At 60.2% G+C, this 17,206-nt stretch overlaps 1 protein-coding gene across 1 annotated transcript; it reads left to right on the top strand.

Moving 5' to 3' along the window:
* Window positions 1–4,630: 4,630 nt before the first annotated feature.
* Window positions 4,631–7,253, top strand: SOX12 (SRY-box transcription factor 12). The gene has a single exon (XM_062202318.1). The coding sequence runs from the start codon at window positions 4,631–4,633 to the stop codon at window positions 5,573–5,575; it is 945 nt and encodes a 314-aa protein (XP_062058302.1). The 3' UTR covers window positions 5,576–7,253.
* The last annotated feature ends 9,953 nt before the right edge of the window (window positions 7,254–17,206 follow it).

The raw sequence follows: 17,206 nt of genomic DNA, 5'->3' as shown, positions 1-17,206 counted from the left end.
CTGGCTCCTGGCTTCCCGCACCAGAAGCACACCCAGACCCATTCATAGGAGCAAAACCTGGAATAACTGAAGTGCTTGTGAACAGATAGGAAAATTCTAGTACATTCCGGCGTTGGAAAATGAACAAAATCCACGTAGGTGCAATACTTTGCTGAAACAGTCTCAGAACATCACATGCAACATGAGGTCCTTTTGATAACGCTAAAGACACACAATATTTTTAAGAAAATGTTTATTTTAGGGGCCAGCGTTGTGGCATAGCAGGTAAAGCTGCCACCTGCAACACCGGCATCCCAAATGGGCACTGGTTCGTGTTCTGGCTGCTCCTCTTCTGATCCAGCTCCCTGCTAGTGTGCCTGGGAAAGCAGCAGAAGATGGCATGAGTGTTTGAGCTCCTGCCACCCTCAAGCAGCAACTGGCTCCTGGCTCCTGGCTCCTGGCTTCAGCCTGGCCCAGCCCCAGCCCCAGCCATTGCAGCCATCTGAGGAGTGAACCAGCAGATGGAAGATCTTTGTCTCTCTCTCTCTCTCTCTCTCTCAATCTGCCTTTCAAATACATAATAAATAAATATTTTTTTAAAAGAAGGAAGGGAAAGGAGAAGTCAGAACTTTCACACACTGCTGTGGGAGTGTCAGTGGTGCAGCTCACAAGATTCACACAAGTCGCCCGTGACCCTGCCATCGCTCTTCTGGGCACATCCACCCAAGAGAAGTGAAATCGCTTGTCACACAAAAACTTGGGCACAAGTATTCACAGCAGTTATTCGTCATCGTCCTAGGGTAGAAACGACTCAAGTGTCCACCGGCTGACTAGTGGAGAGAGACAATGGGGTCCACCCGTCCGATGGAATATTATTCTGCAATAAAAACAGATGAAGCTCTGATACACGCTACAACGTCGACAACTCCAGAAAACATGCTGCGAAGCGAGAGCAGCCAGACACAGAAGGCTACGCACTGCATTTCATTTCCGTGAACTATGCGGGACAGGCAGGTCCGCGGAGTTAGTCGGTAGATGAGCAGTTGCCTCTAGCGGGGGGTTAGAGAGGACGCAGGACAGATGCTGGCACGACTGCTAATGAGCCCTGGGTTTCTTTTTCGGAGGCTGAAAACACTGCCAAGTCGATCGTGGCGATGGTTGCACGCTCGCAGACTCAAAGCCACTGCGTTGTGCCCTCACCAGGAGTGAGTGGTGAGCTATGAGAATCCCGGCCCAATGAGGTTGTTGAGGAAAGTTCAGGATAGCCCTTACACTAGGTGAGGAAAGGCAGGCGAGGGTGGGGGGTGGGGGTGGGGGTGGGAATGGGAGAGTTCACAGGAGAGGGAAAGTTGCTATCAAGATTCCGGTCGGTGAAATCGCAGGTCTTTGTTAAGTTGCGTAGGAATACAAGGGCACAGCCACAAGCTTGTGGAAAGGAGAATTACAAGAATTTTGGAGAAAAAATTTTTGCACAAAAATTGATGTGCAATTTTTTCATAATGCACATTTTTCATGAACTTTTTGAGGATACTACACCCTCCAGTATGCATGGAGTATGCATGGATTTCAAAAACTACTTTTACCAAAAAAATTGTCTTTTAATTCCACTTGGCACAAAATTTTTAAGAACTCTCAGAAATACTCGCAAACATAAAGTAAGCCAACTGGGGACAACAATGAGAATCCTGTGATGGGGTGGGGACTGGGTGGGCAACAGCACAGAGTGGTCCGGACGAGCAGCTCCTCAGAGTGGGCAGTGGAGGATGGCCCAAGTCCTTGGGCCCCTGCACCTGCATGGGAGACCTGGACGAAGCTCCTGGCTCCTGGCTTTGGATCAGCGCAGCTCCACATCCCCTCAGCTCTGGCCTTCACGGCCATTTGGGGAGTGAATCAGGGATGGAAGACTCTCTCTCTCTCTCTCTCTCTCTCTCTGCGCCTCTCCCTGTCTATAACTCCATCTTTCAAGTAAAATAAATAAATCTTTAAAAAAAGGATTACACACTACATAAATATTGAGGGAAAAAAACCAGGTTGAAGAAGTTATTTCCCTCAACTGATGGCATTTCTCTTGCCGTCGGGTCCTGCCTGGTAACATGCCCCGGCACCGACCGGCTCCGTGGCACAGCAGGCTAAGCTGCCTCCTGCAACAGCAGTGTCCCATGTGGGCGCGGGCTCAAGTGGTCGAGTCTTGGCTGCTGCGCTTCCGGTCCAGCTCCCTGCTGATGCTCCTGGTAAGGCAGTGGAAGACTTGGGTCCCTGCGCCCTTGTGGGAGACCAGGCTCCTGCCTTCAGCTTGGCCCAAGCAGCCATTCGGAGAGTGAACTCTCCCTGCTTTCTCCCTTTCTCTCTGCAACTGCCTTTCAAGTAAATAAGTAAATATTAAAACAAAAACCCCAAAATGCTGCGGCAGTTGCCTAGGGAAGGAAGCCAGGGGCTCTTCAAGGGCAGGGACTGGCTTGAGCCACTTCAGCTGCGCAGCCCGGATCGCAGCGTGGGGAGCGGTTGAGTACTGACACACACTTGCTGCCGGGCTGGCTGCACGGAGGAACAAGGCAGCGAGGCGATGGCCCCGGTGAGAATAAGCCTTGGTCTAAACCCCCCTGGCAGCGAGTACGGCCAGGAAGGATTCGGATCTCCAGGAATAAGAATAGTAACAACGGGAAGAAGAAATAACAAGACTTACAAGATCCAAAACAGATCTTGGCCAGGCCCCTCACTGCAAGGAGGGGGCTGCCCGGCACACGCGACTAAAAATGAATGTCAAATGGGAAAAGCGCCCAGCCTTAGGAGCTGGAAGCAAACTCCTTTATCCGCCCCCCACCCCCCAAAGCCTTCGGCCTGGCTCCAGGTGCTTCAGGGCGTTTACTCGGTACCACCGTCCCGGTTCCTCCAAGCAGCAGCAGCGTCCTCACTTGGGGGACAGGGAAAAGGAGAGGCTGGGAAGTGAGCACAGGCGGAGCGGCCCCCTTCGGGCGAGGGCCCGCCCAGCCCTCAGCGGCCCAGTCCTACGCAGGACGCCCTTCCAGAAGGTGCGGGACCCTTTGCGCGGGAGCTGTGCCTTTTTCAGCAGCGCCCTGTGCCTTTAAGAGTCGCCCCCGCCCGCCTGCGGCGCTCCAGTTACCCTCCCGGGCACCCCGGGCATCAGCTCCCCGCCCCCAGCCGCCGGGCCGCACCTCGGTCCTCCTCTCGGCCCACACCCGCGGGCGGAGCGAGCGCGGTCCCCAGAGGCGCGCGTCACCCTGGCCCCGAGCCGCGCTCGCTGCGTCCCACGGGGACACCCTCTGGCCGCCCCCCACGCCCGAGCCGGCTCTGCCCCGGCTTCCCGGGGCCGAGAGAGCGCCCAGCGCCCCCTCCCACCGCCCGCGCGGCCCACGCCGTGAAGGTGACCTCCTCGGGGGCGGCCCTCGCCCGGCCGTGCCGGGACCGGCTCCCACGTGGTGACGGGGAGCGCCCCGCCCCGTGCCCCCGCTAGCTCCTGCGGGCCTGGCACCTGGCAGGCCGAGGTTGGGCTGAGAGCTGGGGAGAGGGTTCCACGCATTCTCCAGTCTCGCAGGGGCCCGTGGAGAGCGGAAGCCCGCCTAGCTCACGGCGAGCCTAAGCTCGGAGACCCCGCACCGCGCGTCCTCGTCGCCTTGTCCGTGCCAAGTGGGCGTCACGGTCCCTTCTTTCTCCGGATTCTGTGGCACTTTAAGTGGAAAAAAGCGGTGGTGGTGGTGGGGGGAGTGGGGTGGGTTCGTTCAGTGGGTCCAAAAGTATTTGTCGAGCGCACATGTGGCTGGAAACTGTGCAATGTGCGGGGTACATCTATGACAAGGTGACTCTGTCCCCCATAGAAGCTGCCTTAAGTATGTGTCCCCCCCACCCCGTTCTCTCCCGTGACGCCGCCCCGGTGAGAGGGGGCAGAAGTCCCACCTGGCGGCAGGTGTCACAGGAGGGGCTAACACTACAAAGGCAATTCGGAGCGAGCGCCAGCTCTGACAGCCAGACGGGAAGCACGCCCTGCGCCCCCCACCCCCCCACCCCAGCCTCCCCGCAGCCCCCAACCTAAGAAAAGAAACCCATCTCAGCCGCCCGCCCCCATCCCCGCCGCGAGACCGCCCGGCCCCGCCCCGCTCGGGAGCCCAGCGATTGGGAGATGCAAATCCCGGGTTCTCTGCCCAGCAACGGGTGACGCGCCGGCCGGGCGCGGGGCGTGGCCGGGCCGCAGCCCGGGCGGGCACCTCGGTGTTTACACGGGGCGGCCCCGCGCGAGCCGCAGCGGCCCGCAGACGGCGCGGGGGAGGGGCGGCGCGCGCGCCGGCGGGGCCGCGCGGGGAGAAAGACACTGGAAGGCGGCGGCGGCGGCTGCGAGAGAAGCCGGCGGGGTGCGACTCCTCCGCTCCCCCGCGAAACAATGTGCGGCGTGCAGCGCGGCGCAACTGGCCGGGGGCGGCGGGGCCGCGCGGAGCCCGCCTGAGGCCGCGCCGCGGGCCTTCTCCCCCCGCCGCCCGCCGGGCCGGAGCGCCCAGCTCCTCGCTCCCCAGCGCGCGGGGGCCGGGCCGAGCCGCGGGGCGGGGCCGCCCCTCCGTCGCCGCTGCCTCCTCCCCCACCCCCAGCCGCGGAGGATGCGGACGGCCCCCGGCGGCGTCTAGCGGCCCCGGGCCCAGGCGCGATGGTGCAGCAGCGGGGCGCGAGGGCCAAGCGGGACCACGGTGGGCCGCCGCCCCCGGGGCCCGGGCCGACCGAGGCGGGGGCGCGCGAGCCCGGCTGGTGCAAGACCCCGAGCGGCCACATCAAGAGGCCGATGAACGCGTTCATGGTGTGGTCGCAGCACGAACGGCGGAAGATCATGGACCAGTGGCCGGACATGCACAACGCCGAGATCTCCAAGCGCCTGGGCCGCCGCTGGCAGCTGCTGCAGGACTCGGAGAAGATCCCGTTCGTGCGGGAGGCGGAGCGGCTGCGCCTCAAGCACATGGCGGACTACCCGGACTACAAGTACCGGCCGCGCAAAAAGAGCAAGGGGGCGCCCGCCAAGGCGCGGCCCCGCCCCCCCGGCGGCGGCCGGCTCAAGCCCGGGCCGCAGCTGCCGGGCCGCGGGGGCCGCCGCACGGCGGGCGGGCCCCTGGGGGGCGGCGCGGCGGCGCCCGAGGACGACGACGAGGACGACGACGAGGAGCTGCTGGAAGTGCGCCTGGTGGAGACCCCGGGGCGGGAGCTCTGGAGGATGGTCCCGGCGGGGCGCGCCGCCCGAGGGCCGGCCGAGCGCGCCCAGGGGCCGTCGGGGGAGGGGGCGGCGGCCGCGGCCGCCTCGCCGACCCCGTCGGAGGACGAGGAGCCCGAGGAGGAGGAGGAGGAGGAGGAGGAGGCGGCCCCGGCGGAGGAAGGCGAGGAGGAGACGGTGGCGTCGGGGGATGAGCCGCTGGGCTTTCTGTCCAGGCTGCCCCCGGGCCCCGTCGGCCTGGACTGCAGCGCCCTGGACCGCGACCCGGACCTGCCGCCCCCGTCGGGCACGTCCCACTTCGAGTTCCCGGACTACTGCACCCCCGAGGTCACCGAGATGATCGCGGGGGACTGGCGCCCGTCCAGCATCGCCGACCTGGTTTTCACCTACTGAGCCCACCGTCAGCGGGGCGCGCACGCCCCCAAACCAGCTGTTTACATACAGGAATCAGGTATCGGGGCCCCTCGGAGGCCGAGGCTGGCACCCCCCACCACCACCACCTCCCGCGCAGCCTCCCCCCTCCCAGACGTGCCCATCCCCCCCCTCCGATCCAGACGTGCCCCTCCCCCGCAGACACACCCCAAGGCGGCCCAACCCCCACCCCGGCCCTGACATCCAAGCCCCTCCCCACCGCGTCCCCTCCCGCACAGCCACCAGCAGCCAGCCCCCCTCCGAGGCAACTCGCGCCCTCTCCTACAGACCTGCGCCCCTCCCCCACTCTGCACACGCCCCTCCTCGTGGCCGGAGGACACGCCCCCGCGCCCGCTCTCGCGTCCTCCGCGCCGCCCGGGGAGGGGGCGCTGCGGCCGGGCGGCCCCGCGCGCTCCTCCCATGCCCCCACCTCCGCGGGGGGAGGGGCTCGCTCCTTCGGCCCCCGGAGCTCCGGGGTCCGCCTCTCCTCTTGGGCCCACCCCCTTCCCGCGCATGCTTGATACTTCTTGGGAGGAGGGGGCCGATCCCGGCCGGGCTGCACGCCTCGACCGGTCGCTCGGACTCCTTGCGGGGTGGGGGTGGGGAGGGGGCGGTGGTGGATGCTGAGCGCTCCCGCGAAGTCCGCTGCTCCCTCTCCACCCGACGGGGTGTCGCTGCCTTAATGGGAGGCGCACTCCCAGGCTGGCTGGAAAGGGGGGCCTGGAGCTCCCCCACGCCGCTTTGCCCGTCTTCCCCGAGGGGTCGCCCACAGCCCCGCACGCCGCCTCCCTGACTGCGTGCGTGATGCCTTTTCAGCCTGCCTTCGGCCCCGGGAACGGCCCTTTCCTTCCCCATCTGGTAACGGGGGGGTGGGGGGTGGGGAAATGCTGCCCGAGAAAACGCAGCACCAGGACACGGGCCAGTCTGGGCGTGGGGTCCTTGCTGCTCCCGGCGCCCCCGCCCCCGCAGGCCCTATCAACCTCAGGGCGCCCTTAAGCCCACCCCCCCTCCCCGGTCCACCCTTGGCATCCGCAGTGTTCAGGGGGCCAACTGAGGCACGAGGGTGCTGGGAGTGGGGCTGGGGCCGGGCGGGTGGAGGTGGGCTGCTGCGCTCCGCGACGTGGCTGTTAGGAAGAAGTTGGACCCAGCCCTGCACCTGCGGGCCCCTGCCCCTGGCGCTGTCTTCCCCTGCAGCCCCGCCCCTCCGGCCTCCCTTACCCTTCGCCCTCACTACCTGTATCTCGCCGGCGTGGGCCCGCCCCCCTGGGGTGGCCCCCACACACTCATTCACACACACAAATCTCAGGAACACACGGTCCCAGAGCCCTCCGGGCCCCCGCCCCGGTCTCGCAGGTCTCTGCCTCACGCGTTCCCGTTGCTGACAAAGCCACCAGCTGCCTCCTCTAAGCTTGGTGCTGGCCTCTGGGCCTTTCTTGCGCTCTTTCTCTGTCTCTTTCTCGTTTTCTTTTCTTTCTTTTTTTTTTTTAAGAAAAAATAAAACAACAAAAAAGACTGAAAAAAAAAAAAAAACAGAAAGCGTCATGTGAGCGAAGAAATGTGGCTGGTTGTGGCCTTGGAGGGGAGGGGTCCCCGCCAGGGCGCTGGCACCCACAGCAGGACTCGGCCAGCCTGGCGCCAGGACTGAATAAAGTGTATTTGCCCCGACCTCACCCTGTGGTTCCGCATGTCTGTGCTTGGCCAGATTCGAGGGGGGGGGGGGGTGATGCAGGTGGGTGCGGGAAGAGCTGTGTGTTCGGGACCAGGTCCCCGGAACTGCTGTCCGCCTGGGTGAGGGCAGCAGGCCCTGTGCACCTGGAGGCAGGGCATGGATGAGCCATTGTCAGCAGTGGCATGGTGGTCACTGCTCACCTGCCGTTGTGAGCTGGTGGGGATGCAGCCCCCTGGGGCCAGGTGGCCAGACTGGAAGAAAAGTGGTGGATGGGGAAGTTTGTGGGTCGTGTTCACATAGGCCAGATGCAACGGGTGTGAGCTGGCCAGAGAGCCAGGCTGAGCCACCCGGGGCTCACAGCCCAGCTCCACCCCTGAGCACCTTTGCGACCTGGAGCCGCTCACTGTCCCCACTGTTGCAGCTGTGGTGCCTGGGTGTCTGCCTCACAGCATGGAAGGAAGCTGGAGAGGAGCAGGTGGCCCAGCCGCGAAGCGGGTTCCCAGGTCTCGGTCTTGGCAGTCTTGGGGTGAGGCTGCGCTTGGGGCCTGGGGCCAGGCACAGGCTGGCCAGCAGGTGGACGTTCCGTAAATGACCAAAGAGCAGCAGAACCCGCGATGGCGCTCCTTGAAGTCCTGACCATGGTGCTTTGGGTCCCCCGCCGAGTCTCTGCCAGACCTCAGAGGAAGCCCAGCTTCCCTGGAAGAGCCCAGGGGTGGGCGGCCTCGGGGTGGGAGTGACAGTGACTGCTTCCTGTGGCCTCGGTGGGAAGCAAGCTGGCAAAAAAGAAAGCAAGCCCATGAGAAGAGAGAGCTGGGAAGGCGTGGAGGTCAGGGCTGTGTGCCACCCAGAAGCCCCTCCGAGGAGCAGCCCCTGGCAGAGGGAAGGGCTGCTGGCCGGAATGGCCTGAGCTGCAGGAAGCCGCCTGGGCCCCAGCTAGTGCCCAGGGCAGCCGGGGCTTCTCCGTGCCTGCCACACAGTTCCCGTTCTTCCTGTGCCGGGTCCCGCTTCCTCTTTTTTCACAGGTATTCGTCTCTAATAAACATCTGGCATCCCAAACTCAGTCTCAGCATTTGCTTCTGGGGGAGCACCGTCTGCAGGGGGCTGCACAAAGGGAATTGGGGCGCTGGCTCAGTGGCTAAGTGCAGCGCGACCCCAGATGCCAGGAGTCCCTTCCCTTCCCACAGCACCGGCAGCACCGGGCTCGGGGCTGCACACCGGCAGGTACTGGTTAGGAGTCGCAGGCTGTGCCCTATGCTGCCCTATTGTCTCAGGGGCCTCCCCCAGCCACAGCGGGAGGAGGGCGGTTCTCTGCCTTTGTCCTTCAGGGTGGCCTGGGAGGGAGGCTAAAATGCCTGTCCAGAGACAATGCTGGACTTGGGGGGGGGGGGGGGGACTTGGGCAACGCTCTTCCCTAGCTGGAGGCCTTAGCTGCCCCATGATGGGGGCGGGAGGTGGGGGGAAAAGCGAGGAGTAGCAGAGAGACCCTCCCTTGCTTTGCTTCCTTCTATCTCCGAGGCTGACCTGAAGGGTGGGGAAACACCTGCTTATGGGGGCTCTGGGGACACCTAGTGGCTGGGAGTGGAAAGCAAATTCCGGGCAGCTGAGGGTGGGCGGCAGGGTGTGTCCCACCCTAAGGAGCCAACTTGCCACCCAGCAGTCACTGCCTCCTTGCTGGGTCTGGTCCCTTGTCTGGGCGCTTTGAGCCATCTGGGTTCCCAAGCTTTAAAAACAGCCGTATGCACCTGTATTAGTTACTGCTGTGTAACCCAGTGCCACACACGTGCAGCTCCGCACAGCACACGTGTGTATCTCACAGCCTGCGTGGCTCAGGCGTCCACGTCTGCTTTCACTGGGCCCTGCTCAGGCCCTCACAAGGCAGCACTGTCTGTGGCTCTGCAGCCTTTGTCCAGCTCTCGTGGTCCTGGACAGAATTCAGGTCCTTGTATACAGGACAGAGGTCTCCACCTCCTGGCTCTTGATTCCCAAAGCTGCCCGAGGTGTGGGCCACGCAGCCCGGCCACAGCACTGCAGCTCCCGGGAAGAGAGGAGATGCCGCCGCTGCTGCCATGCCAGGCCTCTAGTTAGGCATACCCAGGAGTATCTCCCTTTTGCTCAGCGGAAACCCAGCTAACCTGGGTACTTGCATCTGTGGAAGTCCTTTCACTGTGTGCCGTTTATGGTAACCTAGGCCTGGGTGCACACTGCATGTCCAAGGGGCTCGGCTGCAGGCCGGAGCGCAGACCTTGGCTTGGAGGAAGGGTAGTAGGGCAGGTGCACCTGCGGCGGGGCATCTCAGAACTCGAATCTACATCTCCATTGCTGACCTTGCCGCACCTGCTGCCTCCTTGTCGTCCCCACCTGGGATGTCCAATCAGCGCCAACTTGACACGTCTAAAAATAACTAGTTTCCACAATGCTCCCGGCCACAGGGCCCCCGCGGGGTGAAAGGGCATCCCTGACCCCTCTTCCTCACTGCTTCATCTCCCTGGCGTCCTGCTGGCTGCACCTCTAGAATGTGTCCTGTTCCAGCCTCCACGCTGGATTCTTGTTCGCCCTTTGCCCTCGGTCCACACCCTTACTGTCCTCAGAGCAGCCAGTGTGAGCGGGTTGAGCTATAAATCAGACCACAGCTGCCTCTATTTCAGATCCTCCACTGGCTCTGGTCAGGTGCAGTAAATGCCAACGGTGTCGGCAAACCAGCCTGTGGCCCGTCCTCGAACTCGCCTCTCATCACCGCTTCCTTTGCTCACCATGCTCCAGTCACACGGGTCTCCTTGTGGTTCCTCAAAGCTGCCGAACCCACTGCCACCTCAGGCCCTTTGCACATGCTGTCCCCTTGCTCCCAGCACCCTTCCTGCAGATATCCACACAGCTCACTCCCTTCAGGCCCTGACTCCCACATCATCACCTCCAAGATGTCTCCCCTAGCCCTCTCTGCTAAGGATCGCCCTCCTGCCTCTCTGTCTTTGCTTTATTTTTCTTAATAGCATTTACCACCAGCTGGTGTTAGACATGTGACATGTGCATTTTTTATCTTTCTCTCCAATGACTGTGTAAGGATTGTGAGGAAGACCTTTGCCTGCAGTGCCGGCATCCCATATGGGCGCCGGTTCCTGTCCTGGCTGCTCCTCTTCCGATCCAGCTCTCTGCTGTGGCCTGGGATAGCAGTAGAAGATGGCTCAAGTTCTTAGGCCCCTGCACCCGTGTGGGAGACCCAGAAGAAGCTCCAGGCTTCTGGCTTCGGATCCTTTGCTGCTTTCCCAGACACATTAGCAGGGAGCAGGATCAGAAATGGAGCAGCCAGGACCAGAACCGGTACCGGCTATACCAGCTATGCCACAGTGCTGGCCCCCTGAGGGATCTTTTGAAAACACAAACCTGACCCCTGCTGAAGACCTTCCATGGCTCCCCGATGCCCTCAGGATGGCCTTCGACTCCTCCCTCATGCTCAGCTATCAGACTGTCTCAGCCTGGCAGGCCATGCCCAGCACCGACGCCCTCCCCTTCTGCTTGTTGAGCAGCGGGGAGAGCTCGGGTTAACCATGATGCCTTTCGAGGCCTCAGTTCCCCTATCTACGTCAGGAGGTCGGACTGGAAGTCCCAGGGAGCCCACAGGGCCTGCAGTGTAAGAGTCCGCACAACCAGGGAGAGAGGTGTTTGCAGCCAAACCTGCCTGTCTGGCTTCCAGGTTGCCTAGCAACGGACGCCAACCTTCTCTCCCATTCTTTGGGGTTTCTTAGCAACCCAGTTTTTCACCCTCAGCTGTTTTCAGGGTTTCCTTTTAAATAAATGTCAAGTTCTTCTCTTTCTCCTCTAAAAAACCCGAGGCCGGGGATCTCTGTGGAGTCCTTCATAGAAACCCAAGACGAGACGGAAAGAGGCCTGGGTTCGAAGCTGATGGAGGATTTGCTGTGTGATCTGGAGACCCTACCTGACCTCTCTGAATTTTATTTCAGACTGTGGCTCCCTGGCACGTGCCCCCTAGAGCTTTCCTTCTTCTCTGGCATGTGTTACTTTTACTGGGCACCTACTATGTTCTCCATTCTACTGAGCACCTACTATGTGCCAGGCACTGTCTTAGGGACCAGGGATTAGTCCCTGACTCCTGGTGCTTGCGTTCTAGTGGACAGACACACACAATAAGTAGACAAATACGTACAATTACGTCACGTGGTGAAGGGGATAAAATGTGAGAAGGGGCTACTGTTTTAGAGGCGGTGGTTGTATCAGTCCAGATACGCTCAGAGGAGGCCAGGAGAAACGCTCCGGCTCTGCCAGCTGGCGGGGAGGCCGGGCAGCCTCTGGGGGTCAGCACCCCAGGCCAGGGAAAGACCGAGGAATCCTTGGAAGACAGCAAGGCCCGGGAGTGCCTCTCGCCCCTGGGAGGCACTTTGCTTTTCCAGTCCACTTCATGCCTAGGAACTGTTAATATTTTGATAATTTTCAGAAATTGTAGTAAAATACACAGAACATAAAACATAACATCTTTTTTTAAAAGATTTATTTTATTTGAAAAACAGTTACAGAGAGAGGTAGAGACAGTGAGAAAGGTCTTCTATCTGCTGGTTCACTCCCCAAGATGGCCACAATGGTCAGGGCTTGGCTGATCCACGCCAGGAGCCAGGAGCTTCTTCAGGGTCTCCCACATGGGTGCATGGGCCCAAGACTTGGACCATCTTCTTCTGCTTTCCCAGGCACATTAGCAGGGAGATGGATCAGAAGTGGAGCAGCTGGGCCTCAAACCCATGTCCATATGGGATGCTGGTGCTGCAGGCAGCGGCTTTAACCCACTGTGCCACAGTACTGGCCCCAAAATATAACATCTTCACCATCTTTATGTGTACAGCTCAGTGGCATTAGGAACAGCCACATTAAAAAAAAAGTTTAGTTTTTGAAAGTCAGAGTGACAGAGAAAGGAGAGAGAGAGGGAGAGACAGAGATGGGTTCCATCCACTTGTTCACTCTCCAAGATGTGTTCCATCCACAAGCTCACTCTCCACAGCCAGGGCTGGGCCATACTGAAGGCAGGAGTCAAGAACTCCATCTGGGCCTCCCATGTGGGTGGCAGGGGCTCATGTGCCTGGGCCATCCTCTGCTCCTTCCCAGGCACATGAGCAGGGAGCTGGACTGGAAGCAGAGCAGCCGGGACTGCCGGGCTCTCCAGTGAGAGATGCAGGCCTCCCGGCGGCAGCTCAAACCACTGCACAACACTGCCACACCAAGCTTTTACATTTTTTTTAATTTTATTTTTTTGACAGGCAGAGTGGACAGTGAGAGAGAGAGACAGAGAGAAAGGTCTTCCTTTGCCGTTGGTTCACCCTCCAATGGCCACTGCGGCCGGCGCACCGCGCTGATCCGAAGCCAGGAGCCAGGTGCTTATCCTGGTCTCCCATGGGGTGCAGGGCCCAAGCACTTGGGCCATCCTCCACTGCACTCCCAGGCCACAGCAGAGAGCTGGCCTGGAAGAGGGGCAACTGGGACAGAATCCGGTGCCCCGACCGGGACTAGAACCCGGTGTGCCGGCGCCGCAAGGCGGAGGATTAGCCTAGTGAGCCGCGGTGCCAGCCCAAGCTTTTACATTTTTAAAATCTATTTATTTATATGATAGGAGGAGAGGGGGAGGGGGAGGGGGAGGGGAGGGGGAGGGGGAGGGAGATCTCATCTGAATCCAGGAGCTTGGAACTCAGTCTCCCGCATGGGTGGCAGGAAGCTGGAATCAAGAGGGGAGGCAGGACTCCAACCCAGGGCTGCAGATGTGAGATGCGGGTAACCCGAGGGCTGTCTTAGCTGCTAGGCCAGACTCCCACCCCCGCCCCAATTTCTTTAGCGGTCAGGATGGGCTGGTTTCTGACCAGTGACGGAGAGCCCTGGAAAACAGTGGGTCAGCACCACACAGACTCACCTCGCGCTTCACCAGGTCCTGGTGCCGGGTGCTGGGTGCCAGGTGCTGGGTACCAAGGCCCTGCCGAGCAGCCGGCCTCCACTCGGGCACTCAGAGACCGCGTCTGCTTCCGGCTGCTGGTCCGGGGCATCAACACGGAGCCTCCGCAGCTGCTCGGTGGGACTGCAGGTACCTGGAGGGCCAGGCCCTGGGCCTGAAAGCCGGCAGCTGTCAACGCTTTGACTTCCCCTGGAGCAGGGAAGCAGGCCACCCTGGAAGTGGATCTCTCAGGTCTCCGGTGGAGCCGCCCCCGCCGACACCACGTGGAGCAGACTTGAGCCTTCCTGCTGAGGCTTGCCCAAGTGGCCGATGTGTGGGCAAAATAATGCTTGTTGGAGCTTCAAGTCTTTGTTACACAGCAGGAATGATGGGAGCAAACACTTTGGCCAGGGAGCCGTGTGCCACGCTGCTCCTGGCTCGCCGGCCAGAAATCACCCTGCAGCTTTGCCGCACGCCTCGGGCCTGGGAACATAGGTGAAGCCCACGGAAACTCGGGGAGCCGTCAGCACGTCCACCACGGTGTTTCAGTAAAGCAGCTCTGTAAGATAACAGGACCAGAGAGCTGGGTAAAGCAAGACGCCGGCTGTGCAGCTACCTGGAGAAACAAGTAGTCCAGGCAGAGAAAAAGAAAGGAGCGTGGGGCGGGTGTCAGCGTGGTCGTTAGGCCGCTGCTTGGGCCACCCACATCCCAGCTGGAGTACATGGGTTGGAGCCCCAGCTCTGCTCCCAACTCCGGCTTCATGCTAATGAGCTCCTTGGGAGGCAGCAGGTGACGGCTCAAGCGGTTGGGTCCCTGCCACCCACATGGGAGACCCGGATGGAGTTCCAGGCTCCTGGCTTCAGCTTGGTCCACCCTGGCTGTTGCAGGCATTTGGGCGGTGAATCAGTAGATGGGAAATAGATTGTTCTCTCTCTCTCTCTCTTTCTCTCTCTCTCTCTCTCTCCTTCAAATAACTGAAATAAAAATGTTAAGGAAACATTAAACGTAGTGTCTTAGCCATTTTAAGCATATGTTTCGGTGGTCTAAGGGTATTGAAATTGCTGTGCCATAGAGCTCTAGTCTGTTTTCATCTTGCAGCAGACAGTACCTGCCAATCCCTGATGCTCCTCGCCTTGCACTTTGAAGTTGGCTGTGGCTGAGCGCGTGGACGAGGACTTTGGGAGTAGGGCACAGCACTGGGGGAGTAGAGATGGCAGGGGTCTTTTCAAGCAGCTCCTGAGAACCAGGTTCGCTCCCCTGTCACTTGCCTGTCACTAGTGACACGTGACTATTTCAGCTTAATTTGAAAGTAAGTAAAATTATAGGGCAGACACTTGGCCTAGGAGTGAAGGCACAGCTGGGACAGCCACATCGGTATCCCAGGGCCTGAGTTCAAGTCCCGGCTCCAGCTCCTGGTTCCAGCTTCCTGCAAATGTACCCTGGGCGATGCAGGTAGTGGTTGGGTCCCTGCCACTCTCATGGGAGATCCTGACTGAGGTCTGGGCTCCTGGCTTTGGCCTGGCCCAGACCTAGCTGTGGTGGGTATCTGGGGAATAAACCAGGAAATGCAAGATCTCTATCTGCCCCTTCCTCTCTTTCAAATAAAATTAAAATAAATAAAATTTAAAATTCAGTGCCTCAGTCACACTAGCCACACATTGAATGCCCAGCAGCCACACGTGGCCTGTGGCTCCCGTGTTGGCAGCAAGATATAGAACCCGGCCATCTTGGGAGAAAGTTCTAGAGACAGCACTCGCCGCCGGCCAGGTCCCACATCCGAAGCCACTCACAGGACCCGCACACTGGACACAGACCCCTTCCTTCCCACAGGGGCTGGACCTCACCGAGCTCCTCAGGCCGGAAGCCCGGCTGCATCCGCGCCCCTCCTTGCCCGCCTCGGGGTTCCTCCCCCTGAGCCCCTGTGGGATCTGTTCTCTCCTTCCCACTGCATCCCCTGTGCCTCCTCGCTCTGCCCTGCTCGGAGAGCTCCAGTGCAGGAGCTGGGGCCCGGCTGGCTGCTTCTGGCTCTCCACACAGCTGGTGTCTCGACAGAGTGGCCTCGGGCCACACCATGACGGAATGGGAGGTGAGTGACTTAGCCTCCCGCTCTCAGGGTTCATCACCTGTGAAGTGGGAACCATCCCAGCTCCTAGCTCATAAGATCATTAGGAAGATTACTTTTTCCTCTTCCTGTTTTAGGATTCATTTTATTTATTTGATAGGCAGAGTAACAGAGAGAGAGGCAGAGACAGAGAGAAAGGGATCTTCCATCTGCTGGTCACTCCCCAAAATGGCTGCAATGGCTAGCACTGGGCCAGGCCAAAGCCAGGAGCCTGCAGCTCCATCTGGGTCTCCTATGTGGGTGGCAGGGGCCCATGCACTGAGGCCATCTTCTGCCGCCCTTCTAGGCACATTAGCAGGGAGCTGGGTCAGAAGAGGAGCAGCCAGAACTCAAACCTGCAGTAGATATGAGGTGTGGCATTGCAAGCAGTGGCTTAACCCATTGCAGCACAACACCTACCCCTCCTGTTCAGTCAAGAGCAGACAGCTTGGGACCGGCACTGTGGTCTAGTGGATAAGGCCGCTGCCTGCAGTGCCACCATCCTATATTGGTGCCAGTTTGAGTCCTGGCTGCTCCACTTCCAATTCAGCTCTCTGCTATGGCCTGCGACAGCAGTAGAAGATGGCCCAAGTCCTTGGGCCCCTGCATCCGCGTGGGAGACCCAGAGGAAGATCCTGGCTCCTGGCTTCAGATCAACACAGCTCTGGCTGTTGTGGGCATTTGGGGCGTGAACCAGCAGATGGAAGACCTCTCTCTCTCTGCCTCTGCCTCTCTGTAACTGCCTTTCAAATAAGTAAATAAATCTTTAAAAAAAAAAAAAAAAGAGCAGACAGCCTATCAGGTGTCATGTCACTCAACCTCGTATGCTGTGCACCTATCCACTAATGAAACAGTCTTAGTAGCAACAACAATTTATTGAGCTCTTACACTTCCAAATGCTTTGAAAAATGCCTCGAATGCACATCTCATTTCACTTTTTCAACCCCTTTCATTTCTTTTAAAGATTTTATTTATTTATTTGAGAGGCAGAGCTACAGACAGAAAGAGGGGGAAAGAGAGAGAGAGAGAGAGAGAGCGCTTCCATCCGCTGGTTCACTCTCCAAATGGGACGCCGGCCTGCAGAAGGAGGCTTAGCCTACTGCGCCACAGTGCCAGCCCCTTCAATCTCTTCCAAAAGCAACCACTTCCAGTATCTCCGCTCTACTACAGGGAAGCAGGCTCGCACTGGGGGAATCACGCAAGCACCAAGTGGCGCCCGAGATTCAGATCTCCACCTGCCTGGCCCAGCACAACTCACCTGCCTTCCCTAGCAGCTCTTCCCAGGGGCCGCCCCCCACCCACCCACCCAGCCCCTCCACAGGCTGCCACTCACAGCCAGCGTGATCTCTGCAGGGTGCATATCAGGCCACGTCGCTCCTAGCCTTCCAAACCCCGCCGTGGCTCCCCGCTTGCCCTTTATGCCCCAGGTGAGTGGATGTTTGTGGAGCCGCCTGCTCAGTGGCAAGTGCTATGGGAGGCTTGGGTAATGCGGACAACACGGAGATGTGGCTCCTGGTGCAGAGCCCAGCCAGGCCCTCGCCCGGGGAGGGCCAGAGAGGAGGCTCAAGACACGAAGGCACGTTTGTGCACTGGTGCCCGGTGAAGTTCAGAGCGGTCAACGACTTTGCCCAGACTGCACAGCGGCTGAGAGCACAGGGCAGGCCTGAAGTGGAGGCAGCTGCCTGGTGGAGGCCCGTTCTAGGGGAGAAAGTGGTGGCCGCACACTGCCCGGGGCACAGCTGCCCAACTCCTGCAAGACCACAGGGCAGGCTGTCTCCTTCGCTGCCTCCATCAGCAACGGGGAAGTCGCTTGTCCCCCCACACCTCCCCCCAGCCCAAGCCCTCCTCAAGGTTAGGGGGAAGATCCTTAGCAAGGGGAGAAGGCCCCAGGGAGAAGGAAGGGGCTTCCCTGCCAGCGGGAG

The sequence above is a fragment of the Lepus europaeus genome, chromosome 10, assembly GCF_033115175.1.
Source record: "Lepus europaeus isolate LE1 chromosome 10, mLepTim1.pri, whole genome shotgun sequence".
Lineage (NCBI taxonomy): Eukaryota > Metazoa > Chordata > Mammalia > Lagomorpha > Leporidae > Lepus > Lepus europaeus.
The sequence above is the reverse complement of the archived record's forward strand: the minus strand, read 5'-3'. Positions and strand labels throughout refer to the sequence as shown.